Consider the following 23466-nt stretch of genomic DNA (forward strand, 5'->3'; position numbering starts at 1 on the left):
GAAGTGGAAGAGAACACTGATGCAAACATGGAAGGGGCTCTGATAGCCCGGGACAGGGTCGGGGTGCAGGACTTTGTGCTTCTGGATTCCCACACCAGTGAGGCTGCTTTCCTGAACAACCTTCGCAAGCGATACCAAGAGAATCTCATCTATGTGAGTGCTTGTTGTGTGGATTCATGTAGCCTGTGACAGACGGAATGTCTCCGAATGTGCTGCATATACATATATGTGTGTGTATCATTGTAGTGATGGAGCAGGTTTCCCATTCTTTCTCCCTGCAGACATATATTGGTACTCTTCTTGTGTCTGTCAACCCTTACAAAGAGCTGGACATCTACACAGTGACACAGATGCAGCTTTATCGAGGGGTCAACTTTTTTGAACTGCCACCACATCTGTAAGTAGAACCCTTTCAGTTCATGTCAATAAACTGGGTTTTTTCTGTAATGCTATGTAGCAACGACGATGTGTATCCGCAGTCACTAGGTCTGGTGAATGCTGATGTTCTTATCTTCCAGTAGGAAAGGATGTATTTGTCTTCTAGTTGACTGTAAGAACAAAAAGGAAACAAAATAATTGCCGAAGTCACGTTGGGAAACTGTAGGGGTAGAGTTATCTTGAAGATAACTGTCCAGACTAGTACTCAGTGTGTTCTCCTAATTTCTATGATTCTGTGATCGTGTACAATATTTATAAAGTTAGACAAGGAATAAGTAATTCTGAAAAACCTTTGATGTTCTGCCTCATGTTGCTACTTCTAATGGATGCTTCTCCTCTGAACGCTTCTTGTGATCCTCGTTCAGATATGCCATAGCTGACAATGCCTACCGGGTGATGTGCAGCGAGTACAACAACCATTTCATCCTCATCTCTGGGGAGAGCGGCGCTGGGAAGACTGAAGCATCCAAGAAGATCTTGCAGTATTACGCAGTGACCTGTCCAACTACAGAGCAGCTGCAGATCGTCCGCGATCGTTTGTTACTTTCCAATCCTGTTCTGGAGGTAAAAACTTCATAATGGTACAAAATGCAGAAGAGTTGGCATTGATGGCCTCCCTGCACAAAACTTTTCTCCAAGTCTACACATCTGCACCTAGGAATGGCCTGTTTTACATGATTTTGTGCCTGCATATGCAACATAAATAATAACATACATTTGGCCTCTTGGCACCACAACCTCTGAAAGAATGCTTGCGATTCAATATTTACTTAATGTTTAGAAATTTAAACTTGGGTTTTATGGTGGAGGATAGCTGAAACCCGACAGTACAAGGTAACTGTGCACCAGACAACAGTTCCATGTGGCTTCAGTTATAGGTCATATAAGAAAGAGCGATAATTTGTTTAGCTGAATTCCACATTAAACTAGGGAAATACATTAATTTGTTTTTCTTTAGTCCCACTAAATTCAGTAAGAGGACTCAGCTGATGCAGCAAGTCTTAGTTACTGGAACTTTGCCCCATCATGGGTGTCAGGTTCTCGGTAAGATGACAAGTGACTTAATCCACCTCTTTACCCATAGGCTTTTGGAAATGCAAAAACTCTGCGGAATGACAACTCGAGTAGATTTGGGAAATACATGGATATTCAATTTGATTTTAAGGTGAGAACAAACTTAATGGACCGCTATTAAAACAAGCCGTATCAGTGAACCTCTTGGACACTTACCAGGCAGCACAGGATTTATTAAGACTTACACTGCTGATTTCTGACCCTATTTTTACAGGCATTGCATTTTGCGAGTAAAGTGACTGGTTATGCATCCTGAAAGCTTCCTGTATTACTGGCGATACTGCCAGCGCTCAGTAGAAAGCTAATATAGATTGTTGTAAAGCACAAGTTACACTAGAAGGACAACAAACTCTTCAGCTACAGCTTGTACTCTTGTTGGATGTGAACTTTTAAACACAAGATGGCAGATGAGTAACAGCAGAAATGTGCTTCTGGCACTGCTCCTTGTTCCTAGATGCGGAGGAACAGCCATCACAGTGATGTTATTTTTATCTGTTGGTGTTGATCTGGTTGCTTTGTTCTGCCAGGGAGCTCCAGTGGGAGGCCACATCCTTAGCTACCTAATTGAGAAATCCAGAGTTGTCCACCAAAATCATGGAGAAAGGAATTTCCATATCTTCTACCAGTTATTAGAGGGTGGAGACAAGGATCTTCTTTGCTGGCTTGGGCTGGAGCGCAACCCCCAGAAGTACGCATATCTCATCCAGGTCGGTGAGAGCTTGTCCCTCTCTCTGTATCTTATATCTCAAACTGTAAGGACTGCAAATGCAGCTTTCCTTGCACACTAAGGATACTCAGGTAGAAGGTATTATTACCATAAAAATGGAAGATGGCTGCAAGCTCAGGCTCTTCACAAAACTTGGCCGTTTTATGGCAGTCGTTATCCAAGCTCAAAGCTTTAAGTTGCCTGAATCTTTAAGTATAAGCTTAAAGATCTGATCAAACAAGCCACTTTCAGGATTAGCAGAAGCGAAATAAACTTGCTCGTTGCAGACTGCACCTGTGCAGGCTGAGGAAACTGGGAATGAAAAGCAGTATGCCCAGTAGTATGCTATGTTTGTTGCTGATAAGAAAAGTGCTTTGCCAACGAATTGTACTAATTCATCTTTCTTTTACTGTGTAGGGTCGATGTGCCAAAGTGTTTTCTATTAATGACAAGAATGACTGGAAAATAGTCCGCAAAGCTTTTTCTATCATTGACTTTACTGAAAAAGATCTGGAGGTATGCATGTTGAAAGGAACTGAGCCTAACAAAGGGAATGTACTTAAGGAGTGTGCTGCTCTCTTTCCTTAGAAGTGCTGGAAGCAGTCTTGCTTGGGAGAGGTGTTAAGGATGGAATAGGACATAATTTCAGGGGGATTGAGGGAGCGAGTGGGTGAAGAGCTCTGTCACTGGGTACAGCGTGATGGCAACTGGTGGCAGTGTATCTCTGAAGCAGGTTGTCTGACTTGCCTCCTTCAGTGTGGCCAATATTCTGTAGGAAAGATTAGTGCTGTCCCATGGAGCCGTGGGAACCTGTTTTCTAATGGTATATCTCTTGTTATTAGCATCTCTTTGGAATTGTTGCTAGTGTCCTGCACCTCGGGAACATTCAGTTTGAAGAAGACAGCAATGGCCATGCCATCATTCGCGATGGCACGCAGATCAAATGGATTTCAAAGGTATCTCAGCACCGGGAATACTGACACTATGAAGGAAGCCTTAACCTTGCTGGGTTTTCCTCTTAAAGACAAAAACATCTGTTCCTAAAAGCAGAAGGATTGCTGTATAAATACCCAGCTCTTGTTATAAACCATCTTGAATTGTAGGGTCCCTTTTCTCTGTAGAATATCTCTTTGAAACTTCCTTTCTTATTTTTGCTTAAAGATAAATATAACTGAGATCTACCAAGGCTGGTGTCTCCCTGGAATTAATGGGAATGGACTGGTGGGGGTTATGCCCTACTGATTGCATAACATTGCTTATTTAAACAATCTCCTGCTGGCCATATTCTGAGTGCAAGTATTTCTTTTTCTGCAGCTCCTGGGTGTGCACTTGTCCATTCTGCAGGAAGCTCTGACCCATCGCAAGATTGAAGCCAGATCTGAAGAGGTATCGAGTAGTCCTGAGTAACCCCAGGCAGCCAAGAGCCACCCCAGCTGCTGGTGGTGACAGATGAGGAGCTCTGTTCCCAGCAGTGTTACAGTAAAAACAGACAGCTCTCACTGGCTCTCTCCTCCTCTGTATCACCTTTGTCTTCTAGCCTGAGAAATTAAGCTAAAACATATTCCTAGTGTTAGAGTTTTACTGCTGAACAAGGTGGTAACTGTTAAGAAGCCAGAAAGAGGCATTTGCAGGCAGTCCTGTATTTGAGCCAAACCATTCCCTTTTGTTCAGTCCCTAGAGTGCTTCTTGGGTATCTGGGCTGCATAAACAGAGAAAAGCACTGGTAAAAACTGTTCTTTGAGCATTTTGTACCAGCTTTAGTAAAATAAAACTAAAAGGAAGTCAGGATACTTCTCCCCATTTGTCTAAATTGGCACTTTCCAAAACATAGTATCACAATCCTGCTGGCTTGTGGCTGAAGAAGTTTGCAGAGGTTTGTTCTGATCTTCTGTGTTATTTATCATTTCTGGTATACCTTTATGTATTTTTTAGGTCCTGAGCCCACTGAACGTGGATCTGGCATTCTGTGCTCGGGATGCAGTAGCAAAGGCAATTTACGGACGAACTTTCACTTGGCTAGTCAACAAAATTAACGGCTCTCTAGCCAACAAGGTTGGTTTCTTGTCTAGTGTCCTCCTAGATACTGTGTGCTCCTGACATGTTGAGCAGAGTTCCTCCAGTGGTGCCCTACAGCTCTCATCACCAAATAGTTTGGATGCTTGATAATTGATGTAGGGGAATCTCACAGCACTGAGCTGGAAACTGTTCAGTTAGATGTGGAAGGTGGTTCATTAAATAGTTTTACAAGTTCATTACCTGCTTTAAAGTGGCTACTCTGTTGGCATGTGACGTGAAGCTCTCAAAGAGAAAGTTTAAAATTTAGGTGGAAGAAACAACATGAATTGTGCAGGGAAGAAAAGCATGAGCTACAGCAGAAGTTACAGGGCAACCGTGTCTTTAACAGGATTCAACTCGGAAAACAGTTATTGGCCTGCTGGATATCTATGGTTTTGAAGTGCTGGACACAAATAGGTAACAGCAGCTCCTGAGGCGTGGGGTGGTCTGTCCTTAGGCTGGTGTGGGCATGTCCTGTGTGGCTTCTTGAGTGTAGTCTTATCCCGGCAAAGCAAACTGTGGGCGACTGCAATGTCCGAGTGCCCAGGGTCCGCAGAACTCCTGGGGGGAAGCTTTAGCTTGGTCTGGAGCCACTGATAAAACAGTGTGGGAGGAATCCATGGGCTGGGTGTGCACAACAGCGGGCTGGTTGGCTGGAAAGTGGTTGGTAGTGGTGGGAGAAGTAAAACTGTCCATGAAATAAATAAAAAAACTAATGCTTATTTAACCACTCTGAAGCTTTGAGCAGTTCTGCATTAATTACTGCAATGAGAAGCTCCAGCAGCTGTTGATTGAGATGACCTTGAAAGCAGAGCAGGAGGAATATGAACTGGAAGGAATAGAGGTAACTTATTATTTTTCCCCCACCCTTTTGTCTTTGAACTACTATGACACTGAACGCTTTTGATCATCAATGAAGAAGGCATCCTGCTTTTTTGTTCTTTGAGCTTGCGTTTTTCATGTGGGCAAAGAAAAGAACTTCCTCTAAAATTGGTCATCTTTTTTTTCCTCTTCCAGTGGGAACCAATTCCATATTTTAACAACAAGATCATCTGTGACTTGGTTGAGCAGAAGCATAAAGGAATAATCTCCATTCTGGTAAGAACAGAGCTTGTGCTACTTAAAATGCCTACCTGTGCCTTACTGCGATGGTCCATAATCATAATTTTTTCCTTTAATTATGTGCTGGGTGTGCATTATTCAGAATGTAGACAAATAGACATTGTAATCAAAGACCCAGAAGATTAAGGTAGATGATCTGCTTGCTGGAGTTGTGGGTTTTAAAGGCAGCGTGCTGCTGCTAGAGCTTGAGAAGGCAGATCTGGGCCATTCTCTCCCCTTTTTGCCTGGAGATGCTGAGGTGTAGAAAGAAGCTGCACACAGTGACCAGCAACAGGGTCTCGGGATCCTTCTGAGAAGAAGCAGGGAGACAGCAGAACACCAGGAGTGCTTCTTCACAGCCACCCAAAGCCAGACGTCCATTGCACTAAGTATCAGCAAGGAGGGAGCTGTCTGTTCAGGGCAATGTTTGATCCGGTGTCTGCTGTTCCAGGATGAAGAATGCTTACGACCTGGTGAAGCAACCGATTTGAGCTTCTTGGAAAAGCTGGAAGAGAAAGTAGGAGATCATGCCCACTTCGTGACGTATGCATTTATGCTCTGTATCCTATCACAGAGGAAACTATTTCCATCTCTTACCCATAACAGAGTATTGGGGAGGGAGCAATTTTTACTTTGTACCAATGAAAATCAAGCAGCCCATCCACTGTCTAACACAGTGATGTGCTACGCTGGTAGGGTATGACCTGGTATACTGGGGAAGGAGGGGATTTCTGTCTCTTTACTAGTGTGGTGCTGCTCTTTGAGTCTGGTTTCGTTCTACACTACAATTGGGGACTAAAGATTAGGTGGCTTTGGCTCATGATTTTGGTTTATGAAGGTTCAATGGCTTTGGCTGTTGGTGGCTTTGTCCCCCACTGACTCTGGGGAAAGCTGAAAATATTGTGAAGAGGAGCCTGGTGCCCCAGGCTGGGAGGGGTACATGGATATTTTTCAAGAGTCTGTTTTGATATGTGTGAGGTTTGGGTATGAAGAGGGAAGAAACATGCTCCTGCTCAGACGAGTGGCATTGTGGTCAGTACTCTCTTGTCTTTTCGGGTTCGGTTTTGGTGGCAGATGAGCACGTTGGTGCGGGGCTGTTCTGGCAGTTCCCCACAGGAGCTACTGAAGGGCTTTGACAAGCCATTAATTCAGAGTCACGCTGCTGAATTGTCACCGTTTCTACATCTCTGAAGTTCGTCACAGCCAAGTGGAAGATTTGTAGCCAAGTTCCTTGTCACCACAATGTGCCTTAATGTTCTACCTGATTAAAAGCTTTAAATAGAAGTGCTAGAGCTGCTTAAATTGGATCTATGCTTGGCAATACTCTTGGAAGGAAATTTTGATGTACTAATGTGCTGTTGTGACACACAACTCTGCTGTCAGTGACTGCTTATAAAGCTGAAAGTTAAACTGTTAAGTTGCTCTTCCCCCCCGCCAGGAGTCCTTGCTTTCTAAATTTACCTGCTATTCTTGAAGATTTTGGTTTCTGCTTTGTATTTAGGTTCTTGTTCTAGAGCAAAATATTCCAAAAAATCCTCCCCCCTTGGTTTCACGTTGAAATGGAGGAAGCTGGTGATCTTATGTAGGCAGCGAGAATGTATTTAAATAGATGTTACAGGAGGAAATCTTGATACATCTGGGAAAGGTGATCATTGCCAAATGGCAATGGATAGGTCACGGATATTCTGAGGAGTTTCTGGTTGCTGACTGCCATTCTCTGCTGCCAGCTGTTCACAATGGACAGAGATGATAACTTGATGATGGGCCATGACTGTATAATGTGCCACATCGATAGGAACAAACATTAGATTTCCAGCTGTCCTACAGCTGCGTTTTGCACAGGTGACTTTCTACAAGGCGAGAAAGTCTGTTTGCTGCTTTTTCTCTTGGTATGTTGTGTTTTGTTTTGTTTTTTTTTTCCCCTCCAGTCGCAAGCTTGCGGACCAGAAAACACGGAAATCCATCGACTGGGTGGATTTCCGCCTCCTTCACTATGCAGGAGAAGTCACTTACTGTGCTGTTGGTGAGTGCGTGTGGAAGTTGCCTGAGCTTTTAAGCCATTGTGGTAGATAATAACTTAATGTGAAGATAATTACAAAATACCTGCCCTCTGAAGGTACTGTTACTTGGAAGTCTTAAAAGTGAATGCAGTGAGAATTTCTGGGATTTAAGTGTCCAGATTTTGTGCTAAAGTGTGTAGGCTCCAAAAGAATTAAGCCCTCTCTTTTTCCTCCAGGATTTCTAGAGAAGAATAATGATCTACTGTACAGAAACTTGAAAGAGGTAAGAGCAAAAAAGGGATGCTGTTCTCTTAATATACCTTGCTTGAAGCAGAAATGTTTTGCAGAAGATGTATTCAATCTCTAGCAAACAAGAACAAATATTTCTCCTTAGCAATGTTCTTTAGGCATCTATATGCATGTCCTTATAGCTGTGCTGCTCAAGTTTAGAAGCACCACAGTAGGAATGGCCTGGCTGCTAAATATGGCAGCTTTTCACTTACTCTGTTTCAGGTGCTGTGCAACTCTAAAAATGGCATCATTAGAGACTGCTTTTTACTATCGGAACTCGACAACAGGAGGAGACCAGAGACTGTGAGTTTCATCTTTACTCTTAACTTTGAATATAAACTCAGCTTCCCACATCTTGATTTAACCACCACTCCTGTCCTTAGTCCTGAATTCAGTGGATTTTTTTGCTGGTGTGACACCCTTGCAAGGTTCCTGGTAGTTGAACAGTGATGTTGCTGAGACTGCAGCTAGCAGTGACAGACCTTAATGTTGTAATTAATGTGTCCTATTGAAATGAGCCCTGTGCCATGCATCCAGCAGTAGTTTGTTTCTGAAGGGCTGCCTTGCGCGTCCAGCTGCATGGCAGGGGTTCAAATATCCCAGCTGAGCGCTCTGTCCAGGTAACTGGTGACTGACGGTGCTTCAAAAGCTCAGTGGTACTAACACGAACGTGTGCCTTTCACTTCAGATGGGTGCAAGGAATGAGTTGGTTTCAGTTACTGCAGTGATGAGTTCCAAAGTTAAGAAGGTTCTTTCAATGTCATCTTAGGTTGCAACTCAGTTCAAAAACAGCCTGACGAGCCTGATAGAAATCCTGATGTCCAAGGAGCCTTCGTATGTCCGGTGCATTAAACCGAACGAGAACAAGGAGCCTGGTAAGACGTGGGGCTGAAGACACAGTTGAGATTAAGTGCAAGAGACTTTAGCTTGTAGCTACGTACAGCATATATATATATATGCTGTATATATATTTTTTTATATATATATAAATCTTAGTTAAGCTAGCAGCAGTTGTCACCTTGAGTAACTCGGGGGTTTATTCCTTCCTTATTTGTCCCAATACATGGACAAGTGAGGGAGCTTATATGGACACTATTTACCAGTGAATGTGTGTGCTTGCAACAGGGAAGTTTGATGATTATCTGATCCGACATCAGGTGAAATACCTGGGCCTGATGGAGCACTTGCGAGTGAGACGAGCCGGCTTTGCGTACCGGCGGAAATATGAGCTCTTCTTGCAAAGGTAGGTGGAACTGTTTTGCCCTTTAGCCAGGTAAATCTGCCCTCCCACGAGGGCTTGAGAACAAGGGTTGTGTAAATGTCAGGTCCCAGCGACAGATGTGGAAGTGTCAGCAGACACTCTTCTGCCTCACAGATAACCGTTGTGTGTCTTTTATCTGTATCCATTTTGATCTGCTGTGGCATCTTTTGCCTTGAATAAAGCAGTAGGAATTGGGGGGGAGAAGTTTCAGAAGCGGTTCCTCAAGCATCAAGTCATTTGTGTTGCTGTCTTGTTGATGTTTCAGGTACAAATCGCTCTGTCCAGCTACCTGGCCACACTGGCATGGGCCAGCAGCTGAAGGTGTGGAGAGGCTCATCAAGCACATTGGTTACAAGCCTGAGGAATACAAATTGGGAAGGTAAATTTCCTTTCTCTGACTGTGATCTCAGCTGGACAGTGCTTGCTGTGTTTGATCCTCTGTCCTGTCTGTGACTGCAAGGCACTGTGTGGCCCTTCCTGCAGAGCTGCAAGATGTGGTGGTGTGAATAGATCCCTTTAGCTTGGCTCTTGCTCGACCATGTGAACTGAGTGGTCTCTGGAGGACTCTGAGCCTGGTTAGTGCAGCTGAAACAAAGGCTCGCTGTGAATAAGCTGTTCATGGTCTCTTTTTCAGAACCAAAATATTCATTCGGTTCCCAAAGACTCTGTTCGCTACTGAAGATGCATTTGAATACAGAAAGCACCTGTTGGGTATGGAACCAGTTCCCTTTCGCTGTATATAAACTGGGTGAATGGTGTTTCTGGGCTCCAGGTTCATGTAGCAGATGCACCATGGTGAGAGCTGAGACCCCTGGTCTGCACAGCTCTGCAGAGTCCAAGGAAAACCTGGGAATCTTTTTCTAGGATGAGGAGAAATCACTAGCTATATTGTTTGAGTTTTGGATAAGCATCTCCTTCAGAGCTCCCCAGTCCTGCCAGTAACTGTTAGTGGGTGTCTGGATGCACTAAGTACCTTTCCCTTGGGACTCGGATTCCTCCGTCTGGTCCTAGTGTGTCTGATTGCTGGGGGCACAGCTCCTGAATGCTGCCATCCTATAGATACGAGCAATATCTCTGCTTTTTTTGCCAGTTTCAAGACTACAGGCCAAATATAAAGGATGCCTTGGGAAGAGAGCATACCAGAAGAAGAGAAAAGCAGGTACAGGCTCTGGAATCAAGGATTCTTTTCTTAGGACTGTGCTTTCCGGCTTTGGGAGGTCAGGAATCCATGTTGCTGCAGGTAGCACTGGCAGCTTCCCTGTGGAGCTGTGGGTGTTTGGCTCAGATGCAGGTGACAGTGGCACAAAGGGCATTCGCAGAGGTGCCTTTGGCACGGTTTAGCTCCTCACAGCTTGTGCTGCTCTTGGCCCCACTCGGGCGTGCGCTGTGCCAGCCGCTCTGCGCGGCGGCAGCACCCTCTGCTGTGCGTGTCGCCTGCGCTGCTGAGGAATCGCTCGTTAACCGCTGGGGAAACGAACCCTCTTCTTATCATGGTGGACGGGCTGATAAATAATGCTGTGTACTCAAAGGCCAGCGCCTAAGATGTGCTGCTTGCGGCATGCAGGGGACAGTGCGCGGCTGAATGGTGACAAGGGCTGCTGCTGCCTTGATGTTGAGCAGTGCAGGTGGTGCCAGATCTCAACCACAGACAGAGAAGAAAATGTTCTAAGCTTCTTACTGTAAAGATCTCAGGTGGGAAGAGCTGCAGAAGAGACAGTTCTAACCTCTGCAATGTGAATTTAAAGGACAGTGTGGCACAGCACCTCCGATACTAACACAAGGACCCGATGAACTCTTGCAGCTATCAAGCTGGAGGCGTGTTGGCGAGGAGCGCTGGCGCGGAAGGAGGCCAAGAAGAGGACGTGGGCGGTTCAGATCATCAGGAAGTAACTATGGCTGGGTGGTGGTCCTGGGGAGCGGGGGCGTCCAGCCTGGTGGTGGCCTCTGGACAAGTCAGAGGGCTGACAGTACAGCGAGTCAAAACTGTCTCCTTCACACCCATTTCAAAGTTGTCACTGTAGTTAGGAGGGCAGTGGCTGGCTGAGATTGATCAGAAATGTCTGTCACCTCTTTAGGAGTTCTCTGAGTTTCTCCAGTTTCTGTTGCTCTGCTGGTTTATATCAGTACAAGGGATCTCCAAACGAATTCTTTGTGAGCCTGACCATCCTCTTCATACGTGATCTTTCTCCACACTCTTAAACACAGCTCCTGAATGCTGCATCAGAAGTAGAGCTGGTCTTCCTTTTTAACTCCAAAACACTGTATTTTGGTCAAAAGAACTTGGAAAAAAGTGTTAATGTTTGGAATATTATAAAGCTTAAGCTTTCCATACCTGTAACATAGGTGACAATATACCTGAGTTAACATCAGTGATCTGTCAGCCTGTTGCGTGCTTTCTGTGACTTATTTTGTTTCTGTTGATTTCTGAACATATAACGTGCCAGTTCTGGTTTGAACATGTCCTATAGATTTATAAAAGGCTTCATCAATCGGAAGAGACCCCTTTGCGCAGAGAACATTGAATTTGTGCGGCTTGTGCAGTACAACTACCTCATGAAGCTCAGAGACCACGTTCCAAAAAACGTCTTGGACAAGAGCTGGCTCCAGCCTCCTTCCATCCTGGAAGAGGTGAGGGTGGCCGCAGTGACAGCGGCCTCTGTCCTGTGCCACTTGTGTGCACACTTTGTGCAGGAAAGGCACGGTGATCTGCCGGCTTGTCCTGTGTTTGGCTGCGATGGCAGAGCCTTCGGGAGACCCCGAGATCCTCTGCAATGCCCTTAACAATGTGATTTGGCTTTTGGCCGGTCTGGAATCGGTCAGACAGTTGGACTAGATGATTGTTTTAGGTCCTTCCCGCTGAAATAGTCTGTTCTGATCCTGGACCCTGGTTTCTGTGTATTTGGGCAAGGGTGGGAGTGGGAATAATGGCACTGTTGCTGAAGTTTCCAAGGGAAAGGAGGGAGCTCTGTGCTTTTCATTTTAGCAGAAAGGAAGATGCACTGACAAGAAAAATAATAAACTAATGAGTTCTATTAAAAAGAAAATTAATCCCATGACACTTTGAACCCAAACAGAACTGTGATGTGAAAAACAGTGTATTTGTTAGAACTGCAGCAGGAGCTGTTTGCACAACTTTTTTCCCTTTCTTTTATGTAGACATCTGAGATGCTACAGAAAATCTGCATTAGGAACCTAGTAAGGAAATACTGCCGAGGTGTTACTGCTGAGAGGAGAGTGCAGGTAACTAATATATGGAAGGCGAATGTGCGAGTTAAAACGTGCTGTGCACGTGCAATATCTGCTCTCTGAAGTGCCCAAAACACAGGCTGCAGCTTCTGAGAGGCCAGCGCCCCCCCCGCAGAGCAAATGCTCCTGAGCCCGGAGTCCAGTGTGTGTTTGGTGGCCCTTGTGATGTCAGTTCTGCAGACACGCAGGTCTTCATCTTATGGCACTAAAACTGCACTCCATATAATTAGAAAATATCCATAAATAAGAAAAATCTGCAGGACTTTTTAGTCCCTACTACCCCTTTATTTGGTGTAGTACAGGAATAACGTAAAGATGTTGGAAGAAATGCAGTGTGAGTTGGGTAGATCCTGAATGAGGGAAAGGATGATGTTGTGCAGGGCCAATGTTTTATCTGCTGATGTGACTGATGGAGAAACTCTAAGACAGTAAAGACTCTTTCTTCTCCAAACAGTTAGAGCAAAAAGTGGTAGCAAGTGCTGTTTTCCGAGGGAAGAAGGAGGGCTACGTGCAGAGCATAAACCAGCCTTTTCTGGACACGCGGCTCAGTGAGTACACAACAAACCCCTGACGGACCCAGCCACGTGCTCCTCACTCAGGAAAACTCTGACAAAACAGTTGATAAGACAAACTCCCATCTGACAAGGGCAGCGTCACCTGCTGCATTTGGGCCCCACCGTTTGAGTTCTCACCCTGTCATGTCTAGTGACGCTGAACGTGGTGACTGATCTGCCGGACTTTGCTCTCAGACTGGGGGTACTGGGAATCCCTTTTGGGGCAGAGTGCTGGAAACCTGAGCAAAGTTCCCTGTGGGCTGGGAGGGGTCAGGACCCCCCAGCCATACTGGGAGCGGGGGTGTTGCAGCGCAGCATCGCCGGCTGCAGGGACTGGAGCTGCTGGGAAGGAGAGCTGTGAACCTTGGGGACAGCCTCGGCTTAGAAGAGGGCGCACCAGGGGGATGAGGACTAATGGGATGAAGATAATTCATGCATCTTACTGGTGGGAGCGGTGGCTGGCTGTCACTTACACTCAGTGTATCTCTCTGGTTTGCTCCTCAGAAGAGAACGATATAAACCCCAAAGTGCTGCAGCTTATCCACGGTGAGAAGATCAAGGTAAGGGGAGGACAGCGGGAGCTCAGCAGCACTCAGACCAGTTCCACTGGAGTCCTGGGGCTGGTCAGTCACAAAGGGCAGGATACTGAATAGCTGCGTAGCGAGTATTTCCTCGCTTTTAAATTGGAAATAAGTTTCAAAATGCACCTAGGCAAAAATTATTTAAGAATCATTTTATTAAAAGCTTAAAAAACATCACTAACCCTATTTGGGCTGTAATGGGTGGAAGTGTAGGTATTGGCGCTGCCCTTCCCTTGGTTATATGGCATGGAGGGCACAGGTAAAATGTCTTTCTCAAAGTGTGATTCCGTCAGCTGAACTTCTGAGTATAAAAAGAACAAGCAGATGATGATAAGCAGAGGTTGCAGCAGGTGTTGTGAGCTGGGATCTGCTGCTCCTGCTGAGCGGCTCCCAGCACAGGACCCTGCACGAGCAAGAAACGCTGATACCAACTCGTTGTTTTCAGTATGTGACCCCTGTGATAAAATACGACAGGAACGGGTTCAAAGCACGAGACCGGCTGCTCGTTCTGACCCAATCCTCAGCGTATGTGGTGGAAATGGCCAAGATCAAGCAGAAAATAGACTACGCCACGCTGAAAGGTAATGGTGGGACTTCCCTTTCTGCCAGTGACCCTGGAGGTGGGAAGATGAACTTCTGAAACCTGGTCTTTCAAAGCTGCTTGAGGCGATGATCTGCCTGAGAACACTTTTTCCTGGGGGATGGATAAAGGGTCTGTGTGTCGAAGCATAAATTATGAGTGAGAGCACACAGTTGTTTGCAATGCTTAAATGCAGGAGGATATCACATTCTGCTGAAATTGAGGGGAGAAAACAAACAAACAAACCCAAACAACTTTCTACCCCATTTTTTAGGTATTTTTTTTATTCCTGCCATTGTCTGAACTACAGTCCAGGGGTGGGATATAGACTTTCTCCCTCCTCCCTTACCAAAAGTAAGGTAGTGTGGAAAGGCATAGAGCAAACAACTAATGCACCGTGTTTAAATAACCCCTGTTGGAAATGCATTACGGAGAAGTGGATGCACATAAAGTGATCTTCAGAAGGTATTTTGAAAGCTTAGATTAATTCTTCAAAGTGGTAGCTTTGATGCATTTTGTTCTAAGCAGGAAAATACCCTTTCCTCACACTTGTGAGGTACAGAGCCCCCCTGCAGGAACGAGACTTTTCTGTAGAACAAATCAGGGCTGGAGAACAGCACCCGAGTGCTGGGAAGGTGGTAACGGTGCTGTGGGACTGGCTGTGGGAGTTTTTCCTCTAATTCTTGGATTTCTTTTGAAGGTATTTCCACCAGTAACTTGAGTGATGGGATTGTTGTCATTCATGTTCCTGAGGACAACAAACAGAAGGTAGGAAATAGTAATGTAGCTACTGTGAGCTGGTGGTTAGAAGGTAGGTGATGATTCTAATATTTTCCTATAAAATAGTGGGATTACACAAGTACTGATGTTTACTAATTCTGTAATTGGCTAGACTTCTTCCTGTCTTACCAGGAAAGCTTGTACTTTCTGGGTTTTAGGGACAAAGCTGCTATAAATTGTAAATAGTCCCTAGAAAGGATGCTTAACAATCCAAACTTGCACATGACTGCTGTGTAGCTCTCGGTCCCTTCTGCACAGCAGTCGCTGCTCTGAATGCACAACTGCCGCGTGGTTTATGTGCCGGGGCGATGCCAGGTGACTGTTCCTCTTTGTTTTATTTCCAGGGAGATGTGATACTTCAGTGTGAGCACGTCTTTGAGACGGTCACTAAACTCTGCGTGCTGGCCAACAAGCAAAACCTCGTGAAGGTTGTGCAGGGAAGGTGAGGAAGGAAGCTGGATGGGTGGGATCGTGCAGGCTGCGTTTCAGGGAAGAACCCGCTTCAAAAGCTTTTAGGCCTGGACTACCTAGGTCAACATTATTAACATCACCCCGTCAGACAGTGCCCTAAGCTGCTTAGGTCTGGTGCAGTAGTGCAGTTTTCACGGCTTCATTGGCACAGGGGAAACAAGGTGCGATGCACTGGAACAAGAAAATATATCAAAAATCATTCCAGCCTATTTCCCAGGCTAAAGAGACCTGCTTCCTTGTGCTTGCACCTTGCTGGGTGTGCTGCTCGGCTCTAAAGGCCTGTGACCCAGCTGCCTAAAACCCAAGCTTAATTATAGGGGACTGTACATTTAAAACCACTCTTTTTTTAGGCTTCTGCCAATGTGACCTGGGTGTGAGGTTGTGGGTTTAGTAGTTTCACAGCAGATCTCGCTAGCACCAGCTCTGAGGAAAGCTGGGCTGAGCCTGGGGTCACTTCAGGATAAACATTCCTCTCCCTAAAGACTGAGCAGGCCCCGAAATGTGATTGCTGAGCAGAGGAACCTTCCCAGTCACACCACCAAGCTAATGGCAGGTGGATGCAGTCTGTCTCTCAAATCTCTGCGTGAATTGAAACTGGCACATGAAACCTGTGCTTCTGCTCCAGCTTTTCTCTCTGGCCTTTGCGTTTCAGTTGTAATTAGATTCTGTGTGTTCAGTGGTTTTCTCCAGATCAGATCTGCTTATCTTCTAATGCTTAATTGCACCAGGAAAATTCAAATGCCTGGATGAGGCAGGCCTGCTCCATTCATCAAACCTTCTGGGCTGGGTGCTATAATGCAATTGTTTAGGAAATTTACCTAAGCTGGAGGGCTTTGACCTTCTAATCTAACAAGATTTGCTAAGGGAACAGAAATAAAGGGGGCTTAGAGTAAAGCCTATTGCGAGGAAAGCACCGAATGAGTAATTGTGTCTGTATTTGCAGCCTTCAGTTTCGCATTGGCTCTGGGAAGGAAGGGACGATGGTGTTTGCCGTCGGGCAGGAGCCTCAGGTCTTTAAAGCCAAAAACGGACAACTGACAGTGGTAAGGCCTCAGCTCAGCCCCAGGAACGTGATTTGCACTTTCTCCTCATGCTCAGCTCCCGTGGAGAGCACAGATGTGTTCTAGCGAGGGCCCTTGCTGTGAGCTCAGAAGTTCCTGTATCTTCAGACCAGAGAGGTGCAGGATGTAACTACCCAGTGACAACACAACCTCTCTTCCCACAGACAGGACACCTCGAGGACAGAACATTTGTGCTCCGTTTAATGACTCCTTCCTTTTCTCATCCCAGGTGTCAACACAAGCAAAGTCTTGATGAGAAACTGTTTCTGTTCCTGGTCACAGTCCTCCAGAATGGAGCCTGCAGGATGAAACCAGCGCTCACACCTCCCTGAATCTCTGCTGCCACAGGGCTGCTGTGGTTTGAGTTTGCTTGCATCTTTTAGGCTCTTTTTTATCGCTTTAAACCACTTAACTATAGCTAAATGAATTCCATTACATTGCTATAACATTCCAGCGAACATAAATGCTCATTACACACTGTCACAAGGACACTTTTTAAACCAAAAGTTGCAGTTCTACACAGAAAATGTCCATCTCTGTGTACTCAGAGCCAAGAGCTCTGATCAGTCAGGAAGGATTCAGAAGCAAAAGGACTTTCAGGTATATGTGGAGTCACTACTCACCCGGAGACCTGCAGCAAGAGTGGATCACTGAGGTTCACTCTGGTCTGAAGGCAGACAGGCAAAGCCGTGACAACCAGCAGCTCATCTGTGGGAATGCGTGGAGCTGGTGAAATGCAGCAGCAGGGCTGGTGCTGAGCTCTTTGCAGGTGCACCAGCATCTGAAGCTGCTCACCTGGAAGTCCCAGGAAGCTGCTTTCTTGTCCACTCTGACAGGGAAGATCTTTCCTCTCAGAGCAGCGCTGCCTTGGGTCTCTCTGGACAGCCCAGGAGACTGAGGCAGCACAATCAAAACCATAAAGGTGACCCAAACGCCTCCTCTTTAAGAGGGCTGTGCTGGTTTGGGGCAAGCCAGGGCAGAAGAAACAAGTCTCCTGCTGCCAAGGAACCTTCCTGGGGTCCCTGGAGCTGGACGCTGCTCCCAGAGCGGGAGAAGCAGGAATTGCCTCTCTGTTCATCCTGCTCACCCGCTGCTTCACGTTGAGGCAAACTTGAGTAGCTCCAGGTTGCGTGGGCTGGGCTGAAACTGGAGCCTGAAGATCCTGAATGTCCTGCTTTGAAAGCCTGGGCCCTGCAGAGCCACTGGTGACTCTGCCAGGAGGTAAAGCTAACAATGGCAGGAATCTGATGTCTGGTATTTCTTCCTGGACCACGAGGGCAGCATGCTTCAAACAACTAATAAAGCAACTCGCATGTAAATATGAAATATCTTCTAATTTATTGTGTTACACTTATAAAGAAAATAGATATTGCAAACATCAACCATACACTGAAATCCAGCTTAAGCTTTTTTGTGCATAAGTATAAAGTGGGAGGGAATGATTGTACAGAACAGCTGAATGTGCTGCTGTTGTCCATGAAAGGAACATCTCCATTAAGACCGAACGGTTTTGCCTCAGCTTTGCTGCAGGGTTGGGCTGGAGCCAGGTGGGGCTCAGGCTGGGACCCAAAAACCTGCCTGATGGAAACACAGGAGCAGCTGCTTTGGTGCTACAGATATTATTCCAACTCTCCTGCATTATCCTGATGGTCAAAATCACTTTGACAAGCGAGCTCTGAGTCAGCTCTGCTGCTGCCATTGCTGGGGCGGGGGGTGCTGGGGCACCCCAGCTGCCAGGTCTGTGCCCCCTGCTCACCCCATTGACACCTGACAGCTGCAGAGGCAAAACCATTAACAGTAAAAAGGCTCAGGAGCTGAGAGCATTTGTGCAAGGGGGTTAACAAAGTCTCTGCACAGCCCGAGGACGAGCGGCTGGTAGGTGACGGACGGACTGACACGACCGCAGGACATTGTCACTGCACGTGGAGGGGACAAGTCAAAGTCTGCCCAGAAGTACAACAACAAAACGGAAACTCACACTCTCCAAGTGACTCACTAAACCAGTAACTACATAAACCGCTGTACAAAGAGTAAAAAGAATCAGCCCCTGTTTTTTAAGAACTTGGTTTGCAAAACCCGAAAGAAGAAAGCCCAAAGCCAGTTAAGAATCTATTTACAGAGGAGTTAATCACATAGATGTGATCAGTCAGGTGCTTAGCACTGGTGTCACCACATGTCACCTCCTGGAGCTGAACCTCCTGTGACGGGTTTTTGGCTGAACAGCCAGTGCCGGAGTGAGGAAAGGGGGTGGTTCAGCACAGCCGAGGATGAGGAGGGTCTGTCCCTCCTCGCTCACCGCCCAGCGCAGCAAGCAGGGTTTGCTCAGGACTGTTGGCGTGTTCTACAGCCATGGGCCGGTGTTTCTGGAGCACAGCATGACCGCCGCTGCGGTGGCAGCACAGAGCCCAGACCCCAAGGGCTGTTACAGACGCTCAGAAACCAACAAACAGCCCAGTAACGCCACTAAGTGTCAAAGTACAGAGCGCTGGAGAAGCGGAGCAATGCAAGGAGTTTCCTTCCACGCTCCCCGGCTTATCACACACGGAAGGTAGAAAGGGAGAGGCACTGGGTCCTTCACAACAACCTGCACTGTGGACTCCTGCAGACCCAAAGCATGTTGCAAACATGTAAGTACAGCTTAAAACAGAAGCCTGTAACTGTCAGGACACAGCTAAAGCTGCCAAACTACAATATAACTGATGCAGCTGCTTACTGGTGAGCTCTTATAAATCAGTAGCTGAAGACAAAAAGAGTAGAGCCAGGAACAAGAACCATATCTGCCACAGACAGCAGTTGTCTGTAACTTAGAAAAGTCTTTGGTTACTAAAAGGATGACCTCAGCCTAACTTTGAAATCACCTTAGCTTTACTTGATGATCCAAAACTGTACCACTGAGCAAACACTTTACTTCAGCCTCTACAAGCAGGATGTAGTTTGAGACATAACCGCTATTTGAAATAGAACCACTGGAGTAACGTCGCTGGTGATGCTGACAACACCTTTGGTTTTTAAAACGTTAACGTACATTAACAGCCCTGAGCCGGGAGCAGGAATCCAAAAACTACCACCCACCTCACTAACAGGAATATGGAGCTGCTGCTCTGGAGGAGAGGTCTGGCCATCAGGGCCAGGGCTTGACGTTCCAGAAGATGGGTCCAAAAAACTCCAGAATAGGCCAAAGTACTCAGGTGCTGCCAAGCTGCCAGCCTGACTGCAAGTTTAAGACTTCTACACGGGGTTTCTCTCCCACTCAAGTTTTGTTACGCTAGATATTAGAGCTGTGGCTCTGCTCATTATCCTCCAGCACACAGTCCTATTGAATAACACACTACCTGCCACTAGAATTGTTACTTGACTCCACGATAGGCAATAAGAGACGAGGAGGTAGACAAAAATATTCATTTATAATAGCAAAGTACTCTCAGAAAACCAGACTACACAGGCCTTCTCCACGCAACACTGTAGCTCTGCCCTTTCACACACAGCTGCCATTTCTGAAAAGACTTGGAATATGCTCCGGATAAAGTCAAACAAGGAGTAGCTGCCTCAGGGCCACGCTTTGCTCCTCTTCCTCACAGTGCTGGCGCTGCCCTCAAAGCAAGACAAAGCTCCTGTATCAGTTACCGAACCGAATGAGAGCGGCTGACCTCCCACCTGCGCTGGTTGAACCTGCGGTGACAACTGCTCTACCTGGTGACAAACTCGCAGCTTCTGACCGGCCATCTAACGGAAACAAACTCCTGCTGAGATCCAGCAGCAGGCAGTTCTAGGCGCTAACTGGTAGCAACTGGTAGCAACACCGCCCTATGGAAACACAATCACAGACTATTTGCTCCTGATCTTCCTTGGGGAGGAGTTTTAACACTTTCCACCCCTGGACTGGGTGGATGAAGCAGAGGGGGCTCCACAGCTTGTTGCTGTAGAAGCTCCAATGAAGTGGAACAGGTCCTGAGAGCTGTGGGGAGCCGGGACCAGGTACTGCCAGCAGAGCCCACCCAGCCCCCCCGGTCCCCCTGTCCCCAGTGCTAGAGACACTGAGTCAGCACATGGCATTTGTCCCATCGGCAGGGAGGCACCAGCCCCATTGCCTGCGGCCTGGGAGAAAGGGAGCTCTGCAGTGGCTCTGCTGCATCCCCATCGCTGTGTCGCTCCCACGACGGGACACTTAGGAGGAGACAGGGTCAGCGAGTGCCCAGAGGGAAGGTAGATGGCTAACAGACCTTTTTTTGTTTTGTTTTTAAAGTGCAGGATAACTCCTAAAGTCCAAGGAAGCCAGCCCTCTTCCTCTCCAGCAATGAAACAGCAAAGACAAGAGTGCTAAAAACTCAGGGCATTTCTCCAGATGCTCCATCTTACAGTGTCTATCGAATGCCCAGTAACCTTACTTATTCCTGTCCTAGAACTACTGCATTTAAATACCCCAAATAATCTAGTTTGTTACAAAACATAATTTACAGACTTTACTGAACAGAAGTTAAACCACCTGGTCCTCTGCTGCAGATCACCGGTCAGACGCAGGGCAGCACCGCTGCGCAGTCTGCAGCCGTCGCTCGGCTCACTGATGGAGATGGGCCCTGTCATCCGGACGTTTGATGTGAATCCTCCGCACGCGTTCGATGCGCTCTCGCTCCTCATCTTCCTCTAAGTGGTGGGACCGGCCGGCTGCCCCTCCTGTGGCCTCCAAGAGCGCGTTGTCGGGTCCCCTCCCGTCCTGGGACTCGTACAGCAGAATGTTCAGCGTCTCCTCGTATATGCGGGCCTCTGGGAACTCCACCTGCCAGCCAGAGCATCCAGGTCACTCTCAGCTACTGCCTGGCACTGCAGACACCAGGTTACCTCAGTGTTAATTCCTGATACCTTTCTGGTTTTAAAATCTTTTAATGGCATTCTGGCCACAGAAATCCTCTCTAATGCAATAGTTTCTGTTCTATTATTTCCTTTAAGCTTTTGAGACCCATCACCCACCCTTTTTTTTTTTCCAGAACTGGCCTGCCCCCAAACTCAGAGAGATTTCTCCTGGAAAAGGAGAAATCTGCACACAGGACCTGTCTTTATATAGGAATGTAAACCAAACTTGGTTAAATGAGAATAATGACGAACTGGACTGAATCCACACTAGGGAATATCTGGAATGTCACAACTGCCCTGGGTTAAACACCACAGCCAAGCAACCCCCACAAGGAACCCACAGGACGAGCTCCACCGTGCTGCTCCCACTTTGAATAGCATTGATTATTCTACAGAGATGCTAAACAACGAAAGGAGTGTTAAAATAGACTAGATGTCAGGATGCCAGTCTGATAGCAGCACAGCCCCTGCTGGAAGCATTCAGGGTTTACTCCTACCTTGGTCTGTTTTTTCTCAGTAGCATAAACAATGGAAGTGCAACAGACTTCTGCAATCTTCCGCCCCTGCCCGTAAAAGGACCAGCAGCAGATCTCGTCTCCAATCACATCTTTTATAAACAGCACTCTCCCGTTAAACCTCAAGGACAGCTTATCAAACAGCTCGATGTTCTTCAGCATGTTGTCGTCAGAATTGCTGTGAAAGATGAAGGAAGGCAGCGTCACGTTGGAGTAATTAAGAGCAAACAGAACAGAAGGGGGTTTGGGCAGTGAGTATTTACAGGCCTGTACATCCAGCTTCCTTTGACTTACTGTCTCGCTACCAAGGCAGTGTTTACAGACTGCAGCAGGTAATGCATTTGACTAGTACAAGCAGGAAAACCTGCTTCTGAAGAAGCAGCAATACAACATCAACAGTACCATAATAATACTGTCCCAGGCCATTCCACTTGTGTACAAAATTCTGTCACCCAAATTAAACCACTCCTAAGCTCAAGTTCAGCTGGATGGAAACAGTGCTATGTCAAAGAACATATACAGACAGAAGGAAAAGGCAATAAGGTCCCAGACTTGAAGTGAAGAAAAAGCAAATGCTTATAATGGATTTTAGTCTATGAAAAGCTTCAAAAAAGTCCCACTGATGTAATTTACCTGGTGTAGGAATATTTGTTGTTGCTTCTGTTATAGAGCAACTTCACCGCTGGCTGTAAAACACAAACCACAGATCAGTTACAGGAGGAGCAGCAAGAGCTGGAATCTCAGCTCAGTCCAACACCCCCCAGCAGAGCAGCTGCAACACGACGTGACACCACCCGGCCCCAGCCCAGCGGGATTTGGTTGATGTTGCTGCAAAACTGTCACCCGCAGGTTGGCAATAGGCTGCGACCCCTTCTGACCCCTTTGTGAGCAGATCATCACCCCTTCTCACCTGCCCTCTGCCGTACTACCAGGACTAATCATTGTCACCAGCATCCGCCCCTCCACCTGCCGCAGTGAGCTGGCTTCCCAAAACAGGAGCCATGGACTCCCTTTAGCTGAAGAAAGTGTCTGTCATTAATAACCAGTGTGGACAGATAAGTGGAACACCTGACTGCCCTGTGGATCTGCTCCATCAGCCTGCTACTGCCTACGTCCTCTGTTTTAACACATTACGTGGAGAAATAAGCGGCCAGGCTCAGCCTGAGCAATGTTTGACTTTTAATTCAGAAGAAATGTTTAGTCTGCTCCAGATTTTCAGAGCTTTGCAGCCCAGCAGTTGAAGTGCATGTATTTTCGGGTAAGCGGTTGTTGAAAATGGCTAACATATCTTAAAGATCCTGAAGGCCAGGGCAGCAGGCCAGCCCCCCAAGCCATGGCACAGCCGGGCCCCTCTTACCTTGTTAGAAGTGGCTATAAGCTTTTGCTCTTCTTTGGAAGACGTGATGACTGGTACCTTGCAGAACGGTTCATACGCATCTTTGTTCTGCTGAAACAAGAATCAAACAGCAGCTGAATGTAAATGGGGCACACTCACAGTCCTGCATTTGCTGTGCTGAAGAGTTCAGGGTTGGCCCTGCCCTGCACTGTGCAGCCAGTCGCAGTTCAGGCTCTGATCACAATCATTTCACCGTGTAAGACCCTGACAGCAGCAGAGAACACGGCAGAGGAGCCAGGCTGCTCCCTGCACGCTCCCAGGAGTCAGCAGGGGAAACCAAGGAATTATTTATGCCCCACTGTAACAGGGCAGCAGGACAAATTGAGAACAACTCAGTATGTTTTTTTGGATGTGACCAGACTCCAGCAGATGAACGACATGAAGTGTTTCGATTTCATCCCAGGCTCAAAAAGGCACCAAGTGGAGACCAGGAGATCAGTAGAAAATCTTGTTCTACCCAAACGCTGTTTCCCACCCAGCACAGCCTCCTCGTCCCTGCAGCCAGAGG

At 46.8% G+C, this 23466-nt stretch overlaps 2 protein-coding genes across 4 annotated transcripts in view; one reads left to right on the forward strand and one right to left on the reverse strand.

The window, feature by feature from the left end:
* MYO1H (myosin IH) lies at nt 1-16452 on the forward strand (the record flags this gene model as incomplete). The annotated part of the gene is made up of 31 exons (XM_080355639.1): nt 1-153; nt 282-397; nt 804-1002; nt 1523-1603; nt 2040-2219; nt 2636-2734; nt 3061-3174; nt 3533-3604; nt 4151-4270; nt 4623-4690; nt 5012-5117; nt 5291-5371; nt 5826-5917; nt 7303-7397; nt 7611-7657; nt 7888-7968; nt 8435-8540; nt 8791-8908; nt 9192-9305; nt 9561-9637; nt 10017-10085; nt 10728-10812; nt 11395-11554; nt 12083-12166; nt 12627-12720; nt 13231-13286; nt 13753-13888; nt 14588-14655; nt 15012-15109; nt 16082-16181; nt 16429-16452. The coding sequence occupies exons 1-31, from the start codon at nt 28-30 to the stop codon at nt 16450-16452; spliced, it is 3066 nt and encodes a 1021-aa protein (XP_080211765.1). The 5' UTR covers nt 1-27.
* The window catches only part of KCTD10 (potassium channel tetramerization domain containing 10), a gene marked incomplete at its 5' end in the record, with an annotated part of 13916 nt that continues 4781 nt past the window's right edge, over nt 14332-23466 (reverse strand). The window contains 6 exons of one of the 3 annotated variants that reach the window (XM_080355517.1): nt 14332-14635; nt 16823-16907; nt 20683-20973; nt 21545-21740; nt 22196-22248; nt 22920-23009. In XM_080355517.1, the coding sequence (XP_080211643.1) occupies nt 20755-20973; nt 21545-21740; nt 22196-22248; nt 22920-23009 (558 nt within the window). In that variant the 3' untranslated portion in view covers nt 14332-14635; nt 16823-16907; nt 20683-20754. Of the gene's footprint in view, nt 14636-16822; nt 16908-17479; nt 18143-20682; nt 20974-21544; nt 21741-22195; nt 22249-22919; nt 23010-23466 lie in introns of those variants that run through there. The other 2 variants (XM_080355519.1, XM_080355518.1) reach the window with 2 other exon arrangements.

This window comes from Nesoenas mayeri (genome assembly GCF_963082525.1).
Source record: "Nesoenas mayeri genome assembly, chromosome: 17".
NCBI lineage: Eukaryota > Metazoa > Chordata > Aves > Columbiformes > Columbidae > Nesoenas > Nesoenas mayeri.